This window comes from Pogoniulus pusillus, chromosome 30, assembly GCF_015220805.1.
Source record: "Pogoniulus pusillus isolate bPogPus1 chromosome 30, bPogPus1.pri, whole genome shotgun sequence".
NCBI lineage: Eukaryota > Metazoa > Chordata > Aves > Piciformes > Lybiidae > Pogoniulus > Pogoniulus pusillus.
Genome location: NC_087293.1, coordinates 5,343,215 through 5,358,563, shown reverse-complemented (window position 1 = coordinate 5,358,563; position 15,349 = coordinate 5,343,215). Strand labels below are relative to the sequence as shown.

Genomic DNA, 15,349 nt, shown 5'->3' with positions numbered 1-15,349 from the left:
AGGTTGTGAGGACTCCTTCTCTGGAGCCTTTCAAGGCCTGTCTGGATGCATTCCTCCGTGATCTGTGCTACATTGTGTGGTCCTGCTCTGGCAGGGGGGTTGGACTGGATGATCTCCTTGGGTCCCTTCCAACCCCTAACATCCTGTGAGCCTGTGAGATCTGGAAGTGTTTACTTACAGCAACCACAAAACTGATAACCCCATGACTGGTTATTTGCCTTTTCTTTTACAAAACACAAAGAGAGACACAAAAGCAACCCACTATTTGTTGAAACTGATGTCAAAAGAAGCCTTAAAAGGAACAATGCCAGCAAGGACTACATGAATTTGCAGTTTTCAAGCTGATGAACAACCCTGCAGTCTTATGAATGCACTCAACAGACACCTGAATCCCAACCCCAGTGGTGAGGACTAGTGTGCCTTGCAAACTGGACTGAAATGGACATGACATTTGCAGTGTTTTGGGAAGCTGGTTACACAACCATCATCTGCACCAAACCAGCAGAGACTATTGAAGAAGGCTGCTCACTAGTCTGATTTCCCTTTCTCTTTGGAAGTATAACTTAAAGTGTTCACAGCTACTAAGTTCCAATCATGGATGCTTTCATACCTCAATACTAAGTGCAGGCTTCCCAAGCCTTTTCATCAGTAATACTCACACATACACTCTTCCCATTGGCAAAGAACCACAGATCATAAAATGGTTTGAGTTAGAAGTGACCTCTAAAGGGTTCTAGTCCAACCCCCCCTGCAGTAAGCAGGGACATCCTCAACTAGACCAGTCTTTGCTGGCATATCACTTAAAAGCCACAAAATTGCACTGTAGTTCTCTAGGGAGCACAACATGACAGCACAAATGCTTCAACATATCCATCCAGGGGCTGCTGTCTCAGAGGCACACCTGAAATCAGTGCAGTGTGGCTACAAAGTGGATGCTCTTCTCCCCTAACTCACTGCCTTCAAAGCACATGCTCCCAAGGAGACAGGGAAGTCTTCATGGGTCAGTGTTGATGTCTTTGCATTTTAGGGCATGTAATTCCTAATTTGCTGGAGAGATACTCCTGCAATCACAATGTCTCTGTGCCCCTAATATTTCTCAGCAAGATGTGATGGTTTGGGTGTTACCTGACCCCCCACACTTAAGAAAATCACCCAGACTAGACTCAGCCGAGCTGGAAATTGAACGAATGAAGCTTTGTATTTAGAGCTTAGCACAATATACAAGCAGATATTTACAACCTCTATAGCTATAGACAGAAATAGACAAGGTAAAAAGCAACACAGAAACACAACAGCCCTCCCAGAAACCAGTCTCCAGCAGGGGCTCTCAACCACCCTTCCACCTTCCTCCCACCCCTCTACCTTACCCCAGACTTTGCCTTATGCTCAAGGTGAGTTTGGAGAGTCAGTCAGGGGGGTTAGGAAGCAGAGGGATTAGTCAGGCAGCAAGTTAGACAAAAACCGTGCAGCCCAAAGCCCAGAGAGAGACTTTCTTATCTATGCTTATGTTCTTGTTCTTATCCATCTCAGCAAGCCTAGGAGTGCAGCAGACATCACCACTGTTTCCTTTTCACAGCCTATCATCTAATTCTTCTCACCAAAATATCCCAGCTAGGCTCAAACTAGCACACAAGGGCTGGGCACTCTCCTGCTTGTCTTGTGTGTCTCACCAGTCTGTGGGCAGTTCTTGCACTTGGGTTTATTCTACACGTGGGTTCAGAATAAAATTGCTGCTCTTAGGGGCCAGCTGGTTTAAGAATAGTAGATTTCAAGAGTAGTCAGTGCCTGACTTTGGACCTTATTCACTTCTGTATCAGTCCAATTCGGTGTCAGTATTCACAGGATATTAGGGAGTTGGAGGGGACCCAAGGAGATCATCGAGTCCAAGCCTCATTCACTCTGGCAAGACTCTGAACACCAATCTGAGGAAAGCCTATGGTACATCAGACCCTGCACTGCTGGGAAAAAACCCATCCCTCTACCCCAGCATTACACAGATGAGATTCTTTATTAAAAAGATCTGTTGTAGAATTTCCCAGAGTGTTCTGCAGAAGCAGCTTCCACACTTCAGGGACTCCACCAGCTACTGCCACTAAAAACCCTGTCTAAGAACTTGCTGAGGTTTAACCTCTTAGTTCAGTCTTAGCTGATAGGTGATCATTGTCTCTAGAACAGAAGATGCTCAGATGCTACAACAACTCATGTGAAAATTAATATAGCAATTTCACATATAAACTGGAAGTAATGAAGTGTGCAAAACCTTTCAGGAATAGAAGACTGAATCCATGATTTCTAGAATGAAAGCTTTGGCTGATTAATTTTCCTTCATCAATAAGCTATCTCTCAGGGCTAAATGAAATAGATATAAAACATCTGCACTCTAAAACCAATGTGAGGAAGGCAGCACATGTAATCCAGGAAAGCTGATTTCCTAAGTAATTACTTTCACTGCTTATTGAGGTTTCAAGCTGAGCTAAGGGTCAGTGATGAAGGACTGTACTGCCATGTAGTAAATAAGGTTAATGTTGCTGTGTAGCTCTGTTTTTCAGGCACAGAGCATGGGAATGAACCTGAGTGCAACTTGCAGCACCTGGTCCAGTATGACTTTAAGTCATAGAATCATAGAGTCAACCAGGTTGGAAGAGACCTCCAAGATCATCCAGGCCAACCTAGCACCCAGCCCTAGCCAGTCAACTAGACCATGGCACTAAGTGCCTCAGCCAGGCTTTGCTTCAACACCTCCAGAGATGGTGACTCCAACACCTCCCTGGGCAGCCCATTCCAATGCCAATCACTCTCTCTGACAACAACTTCCTAACAACATCCAGCCTAGACCTCCCCCAGCACAACTTGAGACTGTGTCCCCTTGTTCTATTGCTGGTTGCCTGGCAGAAGAGACCATCCCCACCTGGCTACAGCCTCCCTTCAGGGAGTTGTAGACAGCAATGAGGTTTGCCCTGAGCCTCCTCTTCTGCAGGCTGCACACCCCCAGCTCCCTCAGCCTCTCCTCATAGGGTTTGTGTTCCAGGCCCCTCACCAGCTTTGTTGCCCTTCTCTGGACACCTTCCAGCACCTCAACATCTCTCTTGAATTGAGGAGCCCAGAACTGGACACAGCACTCAAGGTGTGGCCTCACCAGTGCTGAGTACAGAGGCAGAATAACCTCCCTTGTCCTACTGGCCACACTGTTCCTGAACCAGGCCAGGATGCCATTGGCTCTCTTGGCCACCTGGGCACACTGCTGCCTCATCTTCAGCTACTCTATACCAGTACCCCGAGATCCCTTTCTTCCTGGCTGCTCTCCAGCTACTCTATGAGGGACAGAGCCAGTGCCATGGTCACAGCTAAGTGCTCACTTAGACAAGCATCTGCCCTGGAGGTGAAGGGCTAGGAGATAAGAACTTTCAAATCCAGAGGAAGGCAAGCTTCTTTTCTTAGCATTTTCTGTTTTCCCACTTTACTGATTCTCAAAAACACTCTCACAATTCCTGAAACTGTTTCTGTAGAAAATTCCATTTCTGTAAATTAAAATGTTGCCTTATAGAGAAAAATAAAACAACAGTATGTGTGCTAGTTTGAGCCTAGCTGGGATGTTTTGGTGAGAGGGATCAGATTGCAGGCTGTGAAAAGGAAACAACGGTGATGTCTGCTGCACTCATAGGCTTGCTGAGATGTACAAGAACACAAACAAAGGCAATGGAGTTTCTCTTGGGCTCTGACTGCATGCACTTCTCTCTCTCTAACCTACCGTCTGCCTGACTAATCCTTTTGTTTCCTAACCCCCCTGCCTGACCCTCAAACTCACCTTGAACGTAAGGCAAAGTCTGGAGTAGGTTAGAGGGGTGGGAAGAAAGTGGAAGGGTGGCTGAGAGTCCCTCCTTGGAACTCTGGTTTCTGGGAGGGATCCTGTGTTTCTGTATTACCTTTTTACCCAGTATATTTCTGTCTGTAGATGTATATCTTGTAAATATCTGTTTGCATATTGTGCTAAGCTGTAAGTATAAAGCTTCACTCAATTTCCAGCTCGGCTGAGTTTAGTCTGGGTCATTTTCTTAAGTGTGGGGGGTCAGGGAACACCCAAACCATCACAGTATGGAGCCCAGTTTCATCTTCAAATTAATTCAGCCGAACTCAGAACATGTGCAAAGCTCTCAGTGACAAAAAAGAGCAACTCTCAGACAAGGCAAGGCTAACACATCTCCTACTAGTACTCCTGGGAAGCCCCAGGTTGGGCTGATGGCCAAGAGTGCTGCCTACGGACGCAAAGTGAAGGCAGTCACACGTGAAATAACTTCACACACATGCAGTGTTCCACTGGCTCACCGCTCCTGCCAGCGTCTGCTGCAACCGAAAACGCTGAGATGAGAAAGATCCTTCTAAGGGCTGCCCTATGAGCTGGGGCTGCACAATCACAGCTAGAGCTCAGGCACTGTGGGAGAATTCTCCTGCAGCAGGATGAGTGCTGGTAAACAGGAGAACTCGTGCTGGGAGATGTCCTTGAGCTGGAAGTTACAGGGACCAACCCACGCACACCTGCAGGGGGCTGGGTCTGCCGGCCCCTGGGGTGGACACAGCTACAGGGGGCTGAGCCTGCCATCACCCTGGGGTGGGAACCACAGGTTGTTATTGACACAGGGCAACCTATCTGCACCTTGCACGTGGCTCTGGGCCAAGCTGTACTGTCCACTTGTGCCAGCCCCAAACTGATGGCATACACCTCCTCTGAGCACTATATAAGAGGCTTTGCTACCCTAATAAAGCTGTACTGATGCAGAGAAGCTGCTGAGTTGACTCGTCAGTACCCCAATCTCGCCTCTCACCAGCCTCCTGACTCCGACAGTGCACTTCTGTGTACATTGGGCTGCAGCTCTGAGATGTGACAGCTGCATCCACAGCTTTGCAGAGCCATCTGTTCTCTTCGTTCTCACTTTGCTATCCTTTGACAAAGCCTATTGCTTTGCTTCACTTGAATTCCCCCTTGCCAGACAGCTGAGCTGGAGGTACTGCTAGCACCAAAGTGACAGCGCATGGGAGATTTACCTGATGGGAGCTGACTCATCCCCTTTATCGAGCCAGTCCTGCGGTGGGATTATGTACATGCACCAGAGGCCCCAGTTATAGCCGTGGGCTGCATTGGCGTATTGCTGCACTTCAAAAGTGTTGTACTTGATGTTGTCAATGGCCGGCAGGATGATCCGCCTTCGATCTTCCTTGATCCGGGTAAGCGCAGGTTCCACCCTGGGAACAATGGAAACAGCAACATGTTTGACAGCCATCCAGTAATCCCAGCTCCTGCTCTGCTGACTGATAACACAAAGTCCTCTAACACCCAGAGCCATAACCCAACGAGATCACACCTTGAGTAGTGTGTATTGTGTTCAGTTCTGGGCCCCCCAGTTTAGGAGGGACATTGAGATGCTCGAGCGTGTCCAGAGAAGGATGATGAGGCTGGGGAGAGGCCTTGAGCACAGCCCTACGAGGAGAGGCTGAGGGAGCTGGGATTGGTTAGCCTGGAGAAGAGGAGGCTCAGGGGTGACCTTATTGCTGTCTACAACTACCTGAGGGGTGGTTGTGGCCAGGAGGAGGTTGCTCTCTTCTCTCAGGTGGCCAGCACCAGAACAAGAGGACACAGCCTCAGGCTGCGCCAGGGGAAATTTAGGCTTGAGGTGAGGAGAAAGTTCTTCCCTGAGAGAGTCATTGGACACTGGAATGGGCTGCCCGGGAAGGTGGTGGAGTCGCCGTCCCTGGAGCTGTTCAAGGCAGTATTGGACGTGGCACTTGGTGCCATGGTCTGGCCTTGAGCTCTGTGGTAAAGGGTTGGACTTGATGATCTGTGAGGTCTCTTCCAACCCTGATGATACTGTGATACTGTGAGATGGCAGAAAGGGACTGAGCACCTCACTGTCAGATGCTGGAGAGGGTGTGGGACACCTCACATAGCAACAGCACAGGAATTATTACCTTCCTGAAGCTGTACCAGAGTTTAATAACACCAAGTTTTGCTGAGCACTTATTCTGATGCCTGGAGACTGTCAATTCAGTCTGCAATGGACAAGTGGTGAGAGACGCTACCGCCGAGAGTGACTAAATGGTTTCCTAACAGCTACACCACCAGGATGCCTGCAGTGATTAAATGCTGGCTCTTGCTGACAAGGCCTGAAGAACAAAACACACACCAGGGACCGAATGAATCTGAAGGTTACTCAAAGGTTTTAATCTTGTTTCCTAAGGACTGACCCCATCGGATCTCGCCTGAATGACAAGCGTGGCTGCATTATGCCTTCTAAAACCTCTTTGGTGATGAGAAGACTTCAATTAGGAGATGGTGCAAGAACAGTGAACTGTATGAAATGTGCCATTGCTTCAGAAGGCTTTAGCATCAGCAGGCTTTCAACAGAACCTACATCCCAAAGCGTCTCAGGCAAGTAAAAGGTTCCAGTGCAAACGTGTTTCTGGCCATGGCAGCCTGGAGTTGCTATGGATATGGAGAGAAACTGATCCAAAGAGGCAGCAGATTTACACGAGGGTGGAAAGGACAAGGAGCAATGCGTGTAAGCTGCAGCAAGAGGTTCTGCCTCAACACAAGGAGGAACTGTAAGGGTCCCAGAGCACTGGCACAGGCTCCCCAGAGAGGTTGTGGCGTCTCCTTCTCTGGAGACTTTCAAGGCCTGTCTGGATGTGCTCCTCTGCGATCTGTGTTAGATAGCATTGTCCTGCTGTGGCAGGGGGGTTGGACTCGATGATCTCCTTGGGTCCCTTCTAACCCCTAACATCCTGTGAGCCTGTGAAAGCACTTCTCAAAGCAGTGCTAGAACCAGCCACCAGTTCACTCCCTTGCCACTACCTTTCCCCTGTAGGAGGTTCTGCTGAGCTGCCACGGGTTGTCTTTAAGGGAAGGGTGGTCTGCTGTGATTCACAGAGGCCAAAGGATTCGAAGGCTGATCTTTTCTCACTTTTTCTTTTGCTGTTGGTTAAAAGGCAATTGTTACTTTCTGGTTTCCAGTTTGCTACCTTACATTTTGTTTGGTATCTCACACTTAGTTTGTTACCCTGTAGGCCAGCAGAAAGGGACAAGTTCTGAAACGAATCCGAGCTCTGTATTCAATCTTCACTCTAATAAATTTTCTCATCTGTTCTGTAAGAAGAAAGCAATTTCTCTGTGCTAGAACACAGCCCAAATATTTGTCCTCTATGTACACAGACTCCATATTGCTTACAGGAGGTTGTCTACTGCTTTTTTCCTCCCCTCTCTTCTTTTTTGCCCCTCCTGTGGCAGTAGAAAAATGCACAGCCTCAGCAAAACCCTTGGGTATCGATGATGAGCCACTTGCTGCAAATAAACCATCAAAACATAATGTACCAGAAGAGCATAACTGACAAAAAGACAATGTGTCACAGCATTTCATTTGCAGAGAAGTCAGAGAGAGTTAAACTAGTTTTACTTGGATTCCTCTAGGAAAATGACATTTGAATTTATCAGCTGGGTGCCAATAACACAGAGCACGGAAGGTGTAATAAAAAGGATGATCACAAGCATGGTGTGAAGAGAAGAGCAACACTGCAAGTTGCAGAAATTCCCCCTGGCCAAGAAGGTTATGAAAGAGATGCTCATCTCATATGCATCACCTATTGTTTTGCTGCTTTATTTGATTTATTCTGGGAATAAATCAATGTGTCTCTCATGACTGGAATAGCCTTGGGCCTCTCTTACTACTGCCTGCCACCTACAATTTTTGGTGCAGTACTTCTACTGTCAGAGCCCAGTCCTGGAAGGTACCAAAGACCTCTACAGAAGCATGAAAGTGCCTCAGCCCAGAGGAGGTACAGTGATTTCATGTCAGATTTTTAAGTACATCTTTGGCTTTATGATATTTTATTAGTCAGGAGGATCATATGCTATTTCTTTTTCCTCTTTTTTTGTCCCCTACTTTGGAATGGCATTGGAAGAACTGCACCCCAGACTCAGAGGAGACTTTTTTTTCTTTGTCTGTGGGAGAAACAAGAAACAACTGAGAAAGATTCAGGTGAGTGCAGCACATGATTCCATATCCCAATTTGTATGGTCTTCAGGCTACACTCATTGAATCATAGAATAACAGAATCATAGAATCAACCAGGTTGGAAGAGACCTCCAAGATCATCCAGGCCAACCTAGCACCCAGCCCTAGCCAGTCAACTAGACCATGGCACTAAGTGCCTCAGCCAGGCTTTGCTTGAACACCTCCAGGGACAGTGACTCCACCACCTCCCTGGGCAGCCCATTCCAATGCCAATCACTCTCTCTGACAACAACTTCCTAACAACATCCAGCCTAGACCTTCCTCAGAACAACTTGAGACTGTGTCCCCTTGTTCTGTTGCTGGTTGCCTGGCAGAAGAGACCAACCCCACCTGGCTACAGCCTCCCTTCAGGTAGTTGTAAACAGCAATGAGGTCTGCCCTGAGCCTCCTCTTCTGCAGGCTGCACACCCCCAGCTCCCTCAGCCTCTCCTCATAGGGTTTGTGTTCCAGGCCTTTCACCAGCTTTGTTACCCTTCTCTGGACACCTTCCAGCACCCACATAAAGACCCAATGTGATCCACTCTGCTGTTTCTAATATGAGATTATACTTATGAAACTAACTGGTTTAAAAACCAGTGGGTGGACAGCAGAAAAACTCCTGCAGCTCCAACAGAGCACAGAACAATGTAGAAAATATACATCTATTTTGTTGTTCCCGTAATGTTATCTCTGCTTATCAGCCTAAAGGCAGAAGAATAACTGAGATATCAGCCAGACACCCCCCTCCCACCATGAATCACATCCATGTTGGGCATAAGATCAGCAGGATGCTCTCCCACTCCCTTCTGGCCTCTGAAAGAAAGGCTTTCAAAGTACCAAACAAAAAGGCCACTAACTGTATGACTGGAAGAAGAATCCACCTCTTTGTGACCACAGGGAAAAAGGAAACATCTTGGAACAGGTCACCATCCATGTGGAGCATCTACAGAAGAAGCCTCATTACAAAACTGACTCTCGAGTTCCCTGGCAAACAATACCTGAGGAGGTGGCTCACTCCAGAAGCCCTTGAGCATTGCTTCAAAGGATTCAGTGCAATGGGTAGGTTACAGTGCAGAGGGGTTGCATCCTCCAGTGAGATCTAGTGCACATCAAAGGACTCAGCCGCACACAGTGAGCCCCACAGCGTGCACACATTTGTGACGCTTGCAGCTGACTGCCAGCTCTGCACTGCTAGGCAGGAGAACTGACTGTGTGCCTTCTGGGGCAGAAGCCTGCACGTTCTGCCATTCTTCTTCACCATCATCTGATTCTGGAAACAGATATGTGACAACCAAGGAAAGACTGGAAGTTTTTAGACTACTTTTAATCTCTTAGCTACAGTTCTTCAGCCACCAGATCTTCAGCCACCAGTGGCTGGAGAGCAGAAAGGCAGAAAGGGACCTGGGGGTACTGGTAGGTAATAGCCGAACATGAGCCAGCAGTGTGCCCCCGTGGACAGGAGAGCCAATGGCAGCCTGGCCTGGATTAGGAACAGTGTGGCCAGTAGGACAAGGGAGGTTATTCTGCCCCTGTATTCAGCACTGGTCAGGTCACACCTTGAGTGCTGTGTCCAGTTCTGGGCTCCTCAATTCAAGAGAGATGTTGAGGTGCTGGAAGGTGTCCAGAGAAGGGCAACAAAGCTGGTGAGGGGCCTGGAACACAAACCCTATGAGGAGAGGCTGAGGGAGCTGGGGGTGTGCAGCCTGCAGAAGAGGAGGCTCAGGGCAAACCTCATTGCTGTCTACAACTCCCTGAAGGGAGGCTGTAGCCAGGTGGGGTTGGTCTCTTCTGCCAGGCAACCAGCAACAGAACAAGGGGACAGAGTCTCAAGTTGTGCCAGGAGAAGTCTAGGCTGGATGTTAGGAGGAAGTAGTTGGCAGAGAGTGATTGGCATTGGAATGGGCTGCCCAGGGCAGTGGTGGAGTCACTGTCACTGGAGCTGTTCAAGAAGAGCCTGGATGAGGCACTTAGTGCCATGGTCTGGTTGACTGGACAGGGTTGGATGCTAGGTTGGCCTGGATGATGCTGGTGTTCTCTTCCAACCTGGCTGATTCCATGATCTTCAAGTCTTCAATTATTGGGTTTGTGTTGATACAAGGCAAGATGGTTTAACCATCAGAACTAACACAACCCTGGAGGTTCCCTATTCACTCTACAGTTCCTCCTTCTGTGCTCCTTTTGCAAGTATTTTACTTTGAAGGGTAGATTGAGATTGTGTAATGCAAAAGCTAAAAGAGATAAGGAATTCTTCTCTCTTAATGTCAGATGTCTGCAATAGACCCCCCACATACAAGGTAATTGCCTCCAACTTTCACTCTCAGCAGAGAGGCAGAAGCTGGCACTTTGATAGTAAGATGCTTCTCATAATAATGTAGACACTGAAAATAGGTGAGATTAATAACATTCCAGAGGAGTCTATTTGGATCATAAAGGGAATTTAACTTGCTGCTCCGCAAGACAGGTTGAAATTGGACTGTTGAAGTGAATCCCAGACAATGGTTAGAGAAAGAATGTGGAGAAAACATTTAACAGTCACTCTGATTTTCAGCCCTTAATCATATTTGTGATTGTGTTCTTCTGATACTTGTGTATTGGAAATGCTAGCCTGGGTCCTCATTTTCTTCTCAAGAAGAAGAATCCATTCCCAGCCATCAAAAAACCACTCCTGTCACTCTACAGCTGACTGAATTCCTCTGTTGTTCCTAGGTTGTGCCTTTCCTTTATTAACCCCCGACTCGGTGCTTTGCATCTGAATGGCCCCAGAAGGAATCTGCAGCATGCAATGCAGCAGTCAGATCAAAATACAGGATGAAACTGTCATCAATCTCTACCAATCTATTGATTCCAAATCACAGGTTTTGCACTTTGCTGGAATCTGAGGCATCTGAAAGCTGTCAGCTTGATGCAAGTTCTGTGTCAGTCTTCTGCACTCAAGAAGTGTAAATGTTGAAGATATTAAAAAAGTGCTGATATCTCTGTGTAGCCCCAGGTTAGAGATAAAGTAAAACGCCATGACAAGGTTATGGAGTGAATTGGTATGAAGCTACTGGCACTTCTATGGTTCTATAACCTCATTGTCTCGACCTTCCACCCCTCCACCACACAGCAGGGCTGACTTTTTTCATCTGGCTGTATCCACATGTGTGGAAATCACATCCCTGCAGGTACTGGCAACAGGAAAGCTCCAGTATTTGGACAAACTGCACATTTCTCTAACTTCCAAAATACATTTCCACCCATGAGCAAGAGAAGGACTTGAGTCACAGATGGAAGGAGAAAATCCAGTGCAGAACTGCTCTTTGTTACTTAGCAAAACTCCAGAGGCAGAGATTTCATGAACCACTGTGCACCTGTGAGATGTGCCCACTCAGGGAGAGCAGAAATAGCAGTGGGGCACTCAAATACCAAACCCTAGCTCATCTCACTGACATCCACAGGACCATTTAAATCCCAGACTCTGCCAATGTCCTCTGCAGCACAGACACTGCTTCTGCTCTGTTTTTCTGGCTGCCAAGATCTCCAGTGAAAAAGGACTATAAGCTTGAAGAGGACTGGGTAATGGACTGTGTTTACACTGCTTATTTTAGGCAATCCATGAAATATGAGGAGGGTTTCATTGCTATTCACTACCAGCAAAGTCCAGCCTTGGAGTGGCTCTATTAGGCTCAATGGACTTCCACAGTGCCTTTGTCTCTGGAAGCTGAGCTGCACATTCATCAAGTCCTTTGTCAGCTTTGCTGTTAATACTGGCTTGGTCTAATTGATTCAGGTTTTTGAAGGGATTATGATTAAATCTTTCCTAGTAATTTCTAATTTTCCCCCTAATTTTAAGCTGCTACATTATTATGTAAATTAACTTACTCTCTTTACTGACCCCAGTGTTCTTTCCTGCTTTTTCCCCCTTGTCATGCTTGTCCCCCTCCCCTCACTATGCATCTGCAGGAATCAGGTGTTCCTGCAAACCATGGCACAGCAATGTGCCCTTGTGGCCAAGAAGGCCAATGGGATCCTGGGGTGTATTAGGAAGAGTGTGTCCAGCAGATCAAGGGAGGTTCTCCTCCCCCTCTTCTCTGCCCTGCTGAGACCTCATCTTGAATACTGTGCTCAGTTTTGGGCTCCCCAGTTTAAGAGGAACAGAGATTTGCTGGACAGGGTCCAGTGGAGGGCTATGAGGATGATGAGAGGACTGGAGGGCATGGCTTATGAGGCTGAGGGATCAGGGGCTTTTTAGACTGGAGAAGAGAAGACTTAGAGGGGAATTGATAAATGTTTATAAATATCTGAAGGGTGCCAGGAGGTGGGGGACAGGCTCTGGTCACTGCTGCCTGGGATAGGACAAGGAGCAATGGGTGTAAGCTGAAGCACAGCAGGTTCCACCTCAACACTAGGGGGAATGTCTTTACTATAAGGGTCACAGAGCACTGGAACAGGCTCCCCAGAGAGGTTGTGGAGTCTCCTTCTCTGAAGCCTTTCAAGGCCTGTCTGGATGTGTTCCTCTGTGCTCTGTGTTAGATAGCATTGTCCTGCTCTGGCAGGGGAGTTGGACTGGATGATCTCCTTGGGTCTCTTCCACCCCCTAACATCCTGTGAACCTGTGAAACTCTCAGAACTTAAAAGGACAGAGTGGAAAGGGTTACTGAAGTCCAAATATCTCCAGCATGCAATACTGGTGATCTGCAATATGTTGTATGAATATTTCATAGATCTTAGAATCAAGCAGGTTGGAAGAGACCTCCAAGATCATCCAGGACAACCTAGCACCCAGCCCTAGCCAGTCAACCAGACCACGGCACTAAGTGCCTCATCCAGGCTTTTCTTGAACACCTCCAGGGATGGTGACTCCACCACCTCCCTGGGCAGCCCATTCCAATGCCAATCTCTCTCTCTGTGAAGAACTTCCTCCTAACATCCAGCCTAGACCACTGCTGGATTCAGCCCTGCCTGATTAGGTGCCTAAGCCAGCTGTGATTTTGAGATTCATCTCTATTTTTCATAGATGCAAAAAACCACTAGGCTCTTAGCTTCTACCTGAGCCAGCATACTTCATGAGCACACAGTAGCATATGATGTTAACAGGTTATGTACTGGAGCAAGAGGAAAATTTCTCCCAGGGATATTCACAGACATGATGGATTTCAGCCAACTAAATAGAATCAAAAGATTCAGATTAAAAAGTAGTGTTTCACATTGTCCACTTCCTTTTCTTTCTTTCTTTCTTTCTTTCTTTCTTTCTTTCTTTCTTTCTTTCTTTCTTTCTTTCTTTCTTTCTTTCTTTCTTTCTTTCTTTCTTTCTTTCCTTTTTTTAACCCATCTAAAAATCCCAAGGAGACAGTTAGGGCTGGAATTTGAGTGAGGTAAGATGTTCCTCCTTCTGTATCTCTAAAAATATGTATTTGTCACTGTCCTCCTCTCACTCTGAACAGATTGCTGGTGAATGATTAGAGCCAGAAGAGAAAGGACAGTAAATTTAGTTCTCTTATAGACTCCACTGGCTGAAGGGTGTTTTCACTCTGGTTTTAGGATAGGATAGAATAGGATGGGATGGGAAAGGATAGGATAGGGTAAATGGGATGTGACATCACTGAAAGAGTCATTGGACACTGGAATGGGCTGCCCGGGGAGGTGGTGGAGTCGCCGTCCCTGGGGCACTTCAAGGCAAGGTTGGACGTGGCACTTGGTGCCATGGTGTAGCCTTGAGCTCTGTGGTAAAGGGTTGGACTTGATGATCTGTGAGGTCTCTTCCAACCCTGATGATACTATGATATGATACTATGATAATAGGATAGGATAGAATCGGATAGGATAGGATAGGATAGGATAGGATAGGATAAAATAGAATAGGACAGGATGGGGTAGAATAGAATAGGGTAGAATGGGATGGGGTAGAACAGGATGGCATAGGATAGGATAGAATAGGATGGGAAGGGGTAGAATGGGATAGGATGTGATGTGATGGGATGTGATATAATAGGATAGGATAGAATAGAATAGGATGGGATGGGGTAGAATGGGATAGGATGTGATGGGATGTGATATAATAGGATAGGATAGAATAGGACAGGATGGGGTAGAATAGGATGGGATACAATAGGATAGGATAGAATAGAATAGGATGGGATGGGGTAGAATGGGATAGGATGTGATGGGATGTGATATAATAGGATAGGATAGAATAGGACAGGATGGGATAGAATAGGATGGGATACAATAGGATAGGATAGAATAGAATAGGATGGGATGGGGTAGAATGGGATAGGATTGGATAGGATGGGATATAATAGGATGGGATACAATAGGATAGAATAGAATGGGATAGGATAGGGTAGAATGGCATGAGGTAGAATAGGATGGGATAGGATGGAATATAATAGGATAGAATAACATAGGATGGGATAGTATAGGATAGGGTAGAATGGGATGGTATAGGATGGGATGGGATACAATAGGATAGGATAGAATAGAATCAACCAGGTTGGAAGAGACCTCCAAGATCATCCAGACCAACCTAGCACCCAGCCCTGTCCAATCAACTAGACCATGGCACTAAGTGCCTCATCCAGGCTTTTCTTGAGCACCTCCAGGGACTCTGAAGCAGTTCTAGGGTTCTAGCAACACACTGCTGAATTTCCACCCCCAGGACTCAGCCTTGTGATTGACAGTGCTTGGTTAAAACTCCACAAAGCATATCCCAAGGTTTTGGTGGGCTTCTCACAGGCAGGAGGATGTGCTGGCTTGGTAAGCAACTCCTCTATAAACACATTCTCTTGTGCAACTTGTGGAAGGAATCTGATCAGAAGCAAATTCCCTGCAAAAGGATGTGTCAGTCTGCCACAGCCTGTTGAAGATACCAGTGAACCTAACAGATGCATTCCATGTTCTTAATGCTTTTGCTTGCCAGTGGGTCAGTTTCTGGATAACACTGGATTTCCCAAGGTGTTGGAGCACCCATATTGACTTGAGTGGGAGCACCAGCAATGCCAGTATTGTGTGCCTCAAGGAATAAGTGTTCCCATGATAAACATTAAAGTTAGGAAAAGAGTTGGAAGGCAGAGTATAACAAAGGGTATAGGATAAGCCTGTAAGAAGATTGAGAGCAAAGACAGGGCTCAGAGCACGATCACACTTCTCTAATGCCACTGTAAATCCCTCTCTGAACAGATAAACATTGTGTATTTAATACTGGGCCAATTCAGAACAGCTCAAACCCCACAGGAAACCCAAGCAAACAATGGTTCTGTGTTAGTTTATATCCTTATCAGATGCCAACGGGGAAGTCTGATTCTTCACCATGGTAAGAAGAACAGCTTCAT

At 46.8% G+C, this 15,349-nt stretch overlaps 1 protein-coding gene across 3 annotated transcripts in view; it reads right to left on the bottom strand.

The window, feature by feature from the left end:
• Window positions 1–15,349, bottom strand: part of GALNT9 (polypeptide N-acetylgalactosaminyltransferase 9) — a 246,241-nt gene that overhangs the window by 127,949 nt on the left and 102,943 nt on the right. For all 3 annotated transcript variants that reach the window (XM_064168137.1, XM_064168135.1, XM_064168136.1), the window contains one exon: window positions 5,041–5,238. In XM_064168137.1, coding sequence (XP_064024207.1) covers window positions 5,041–5,238 — 198 coding nt within the window. The remainder of the gene's footprint in view (window positions 1–5,040; window positions 5,239–15,349) is intronic.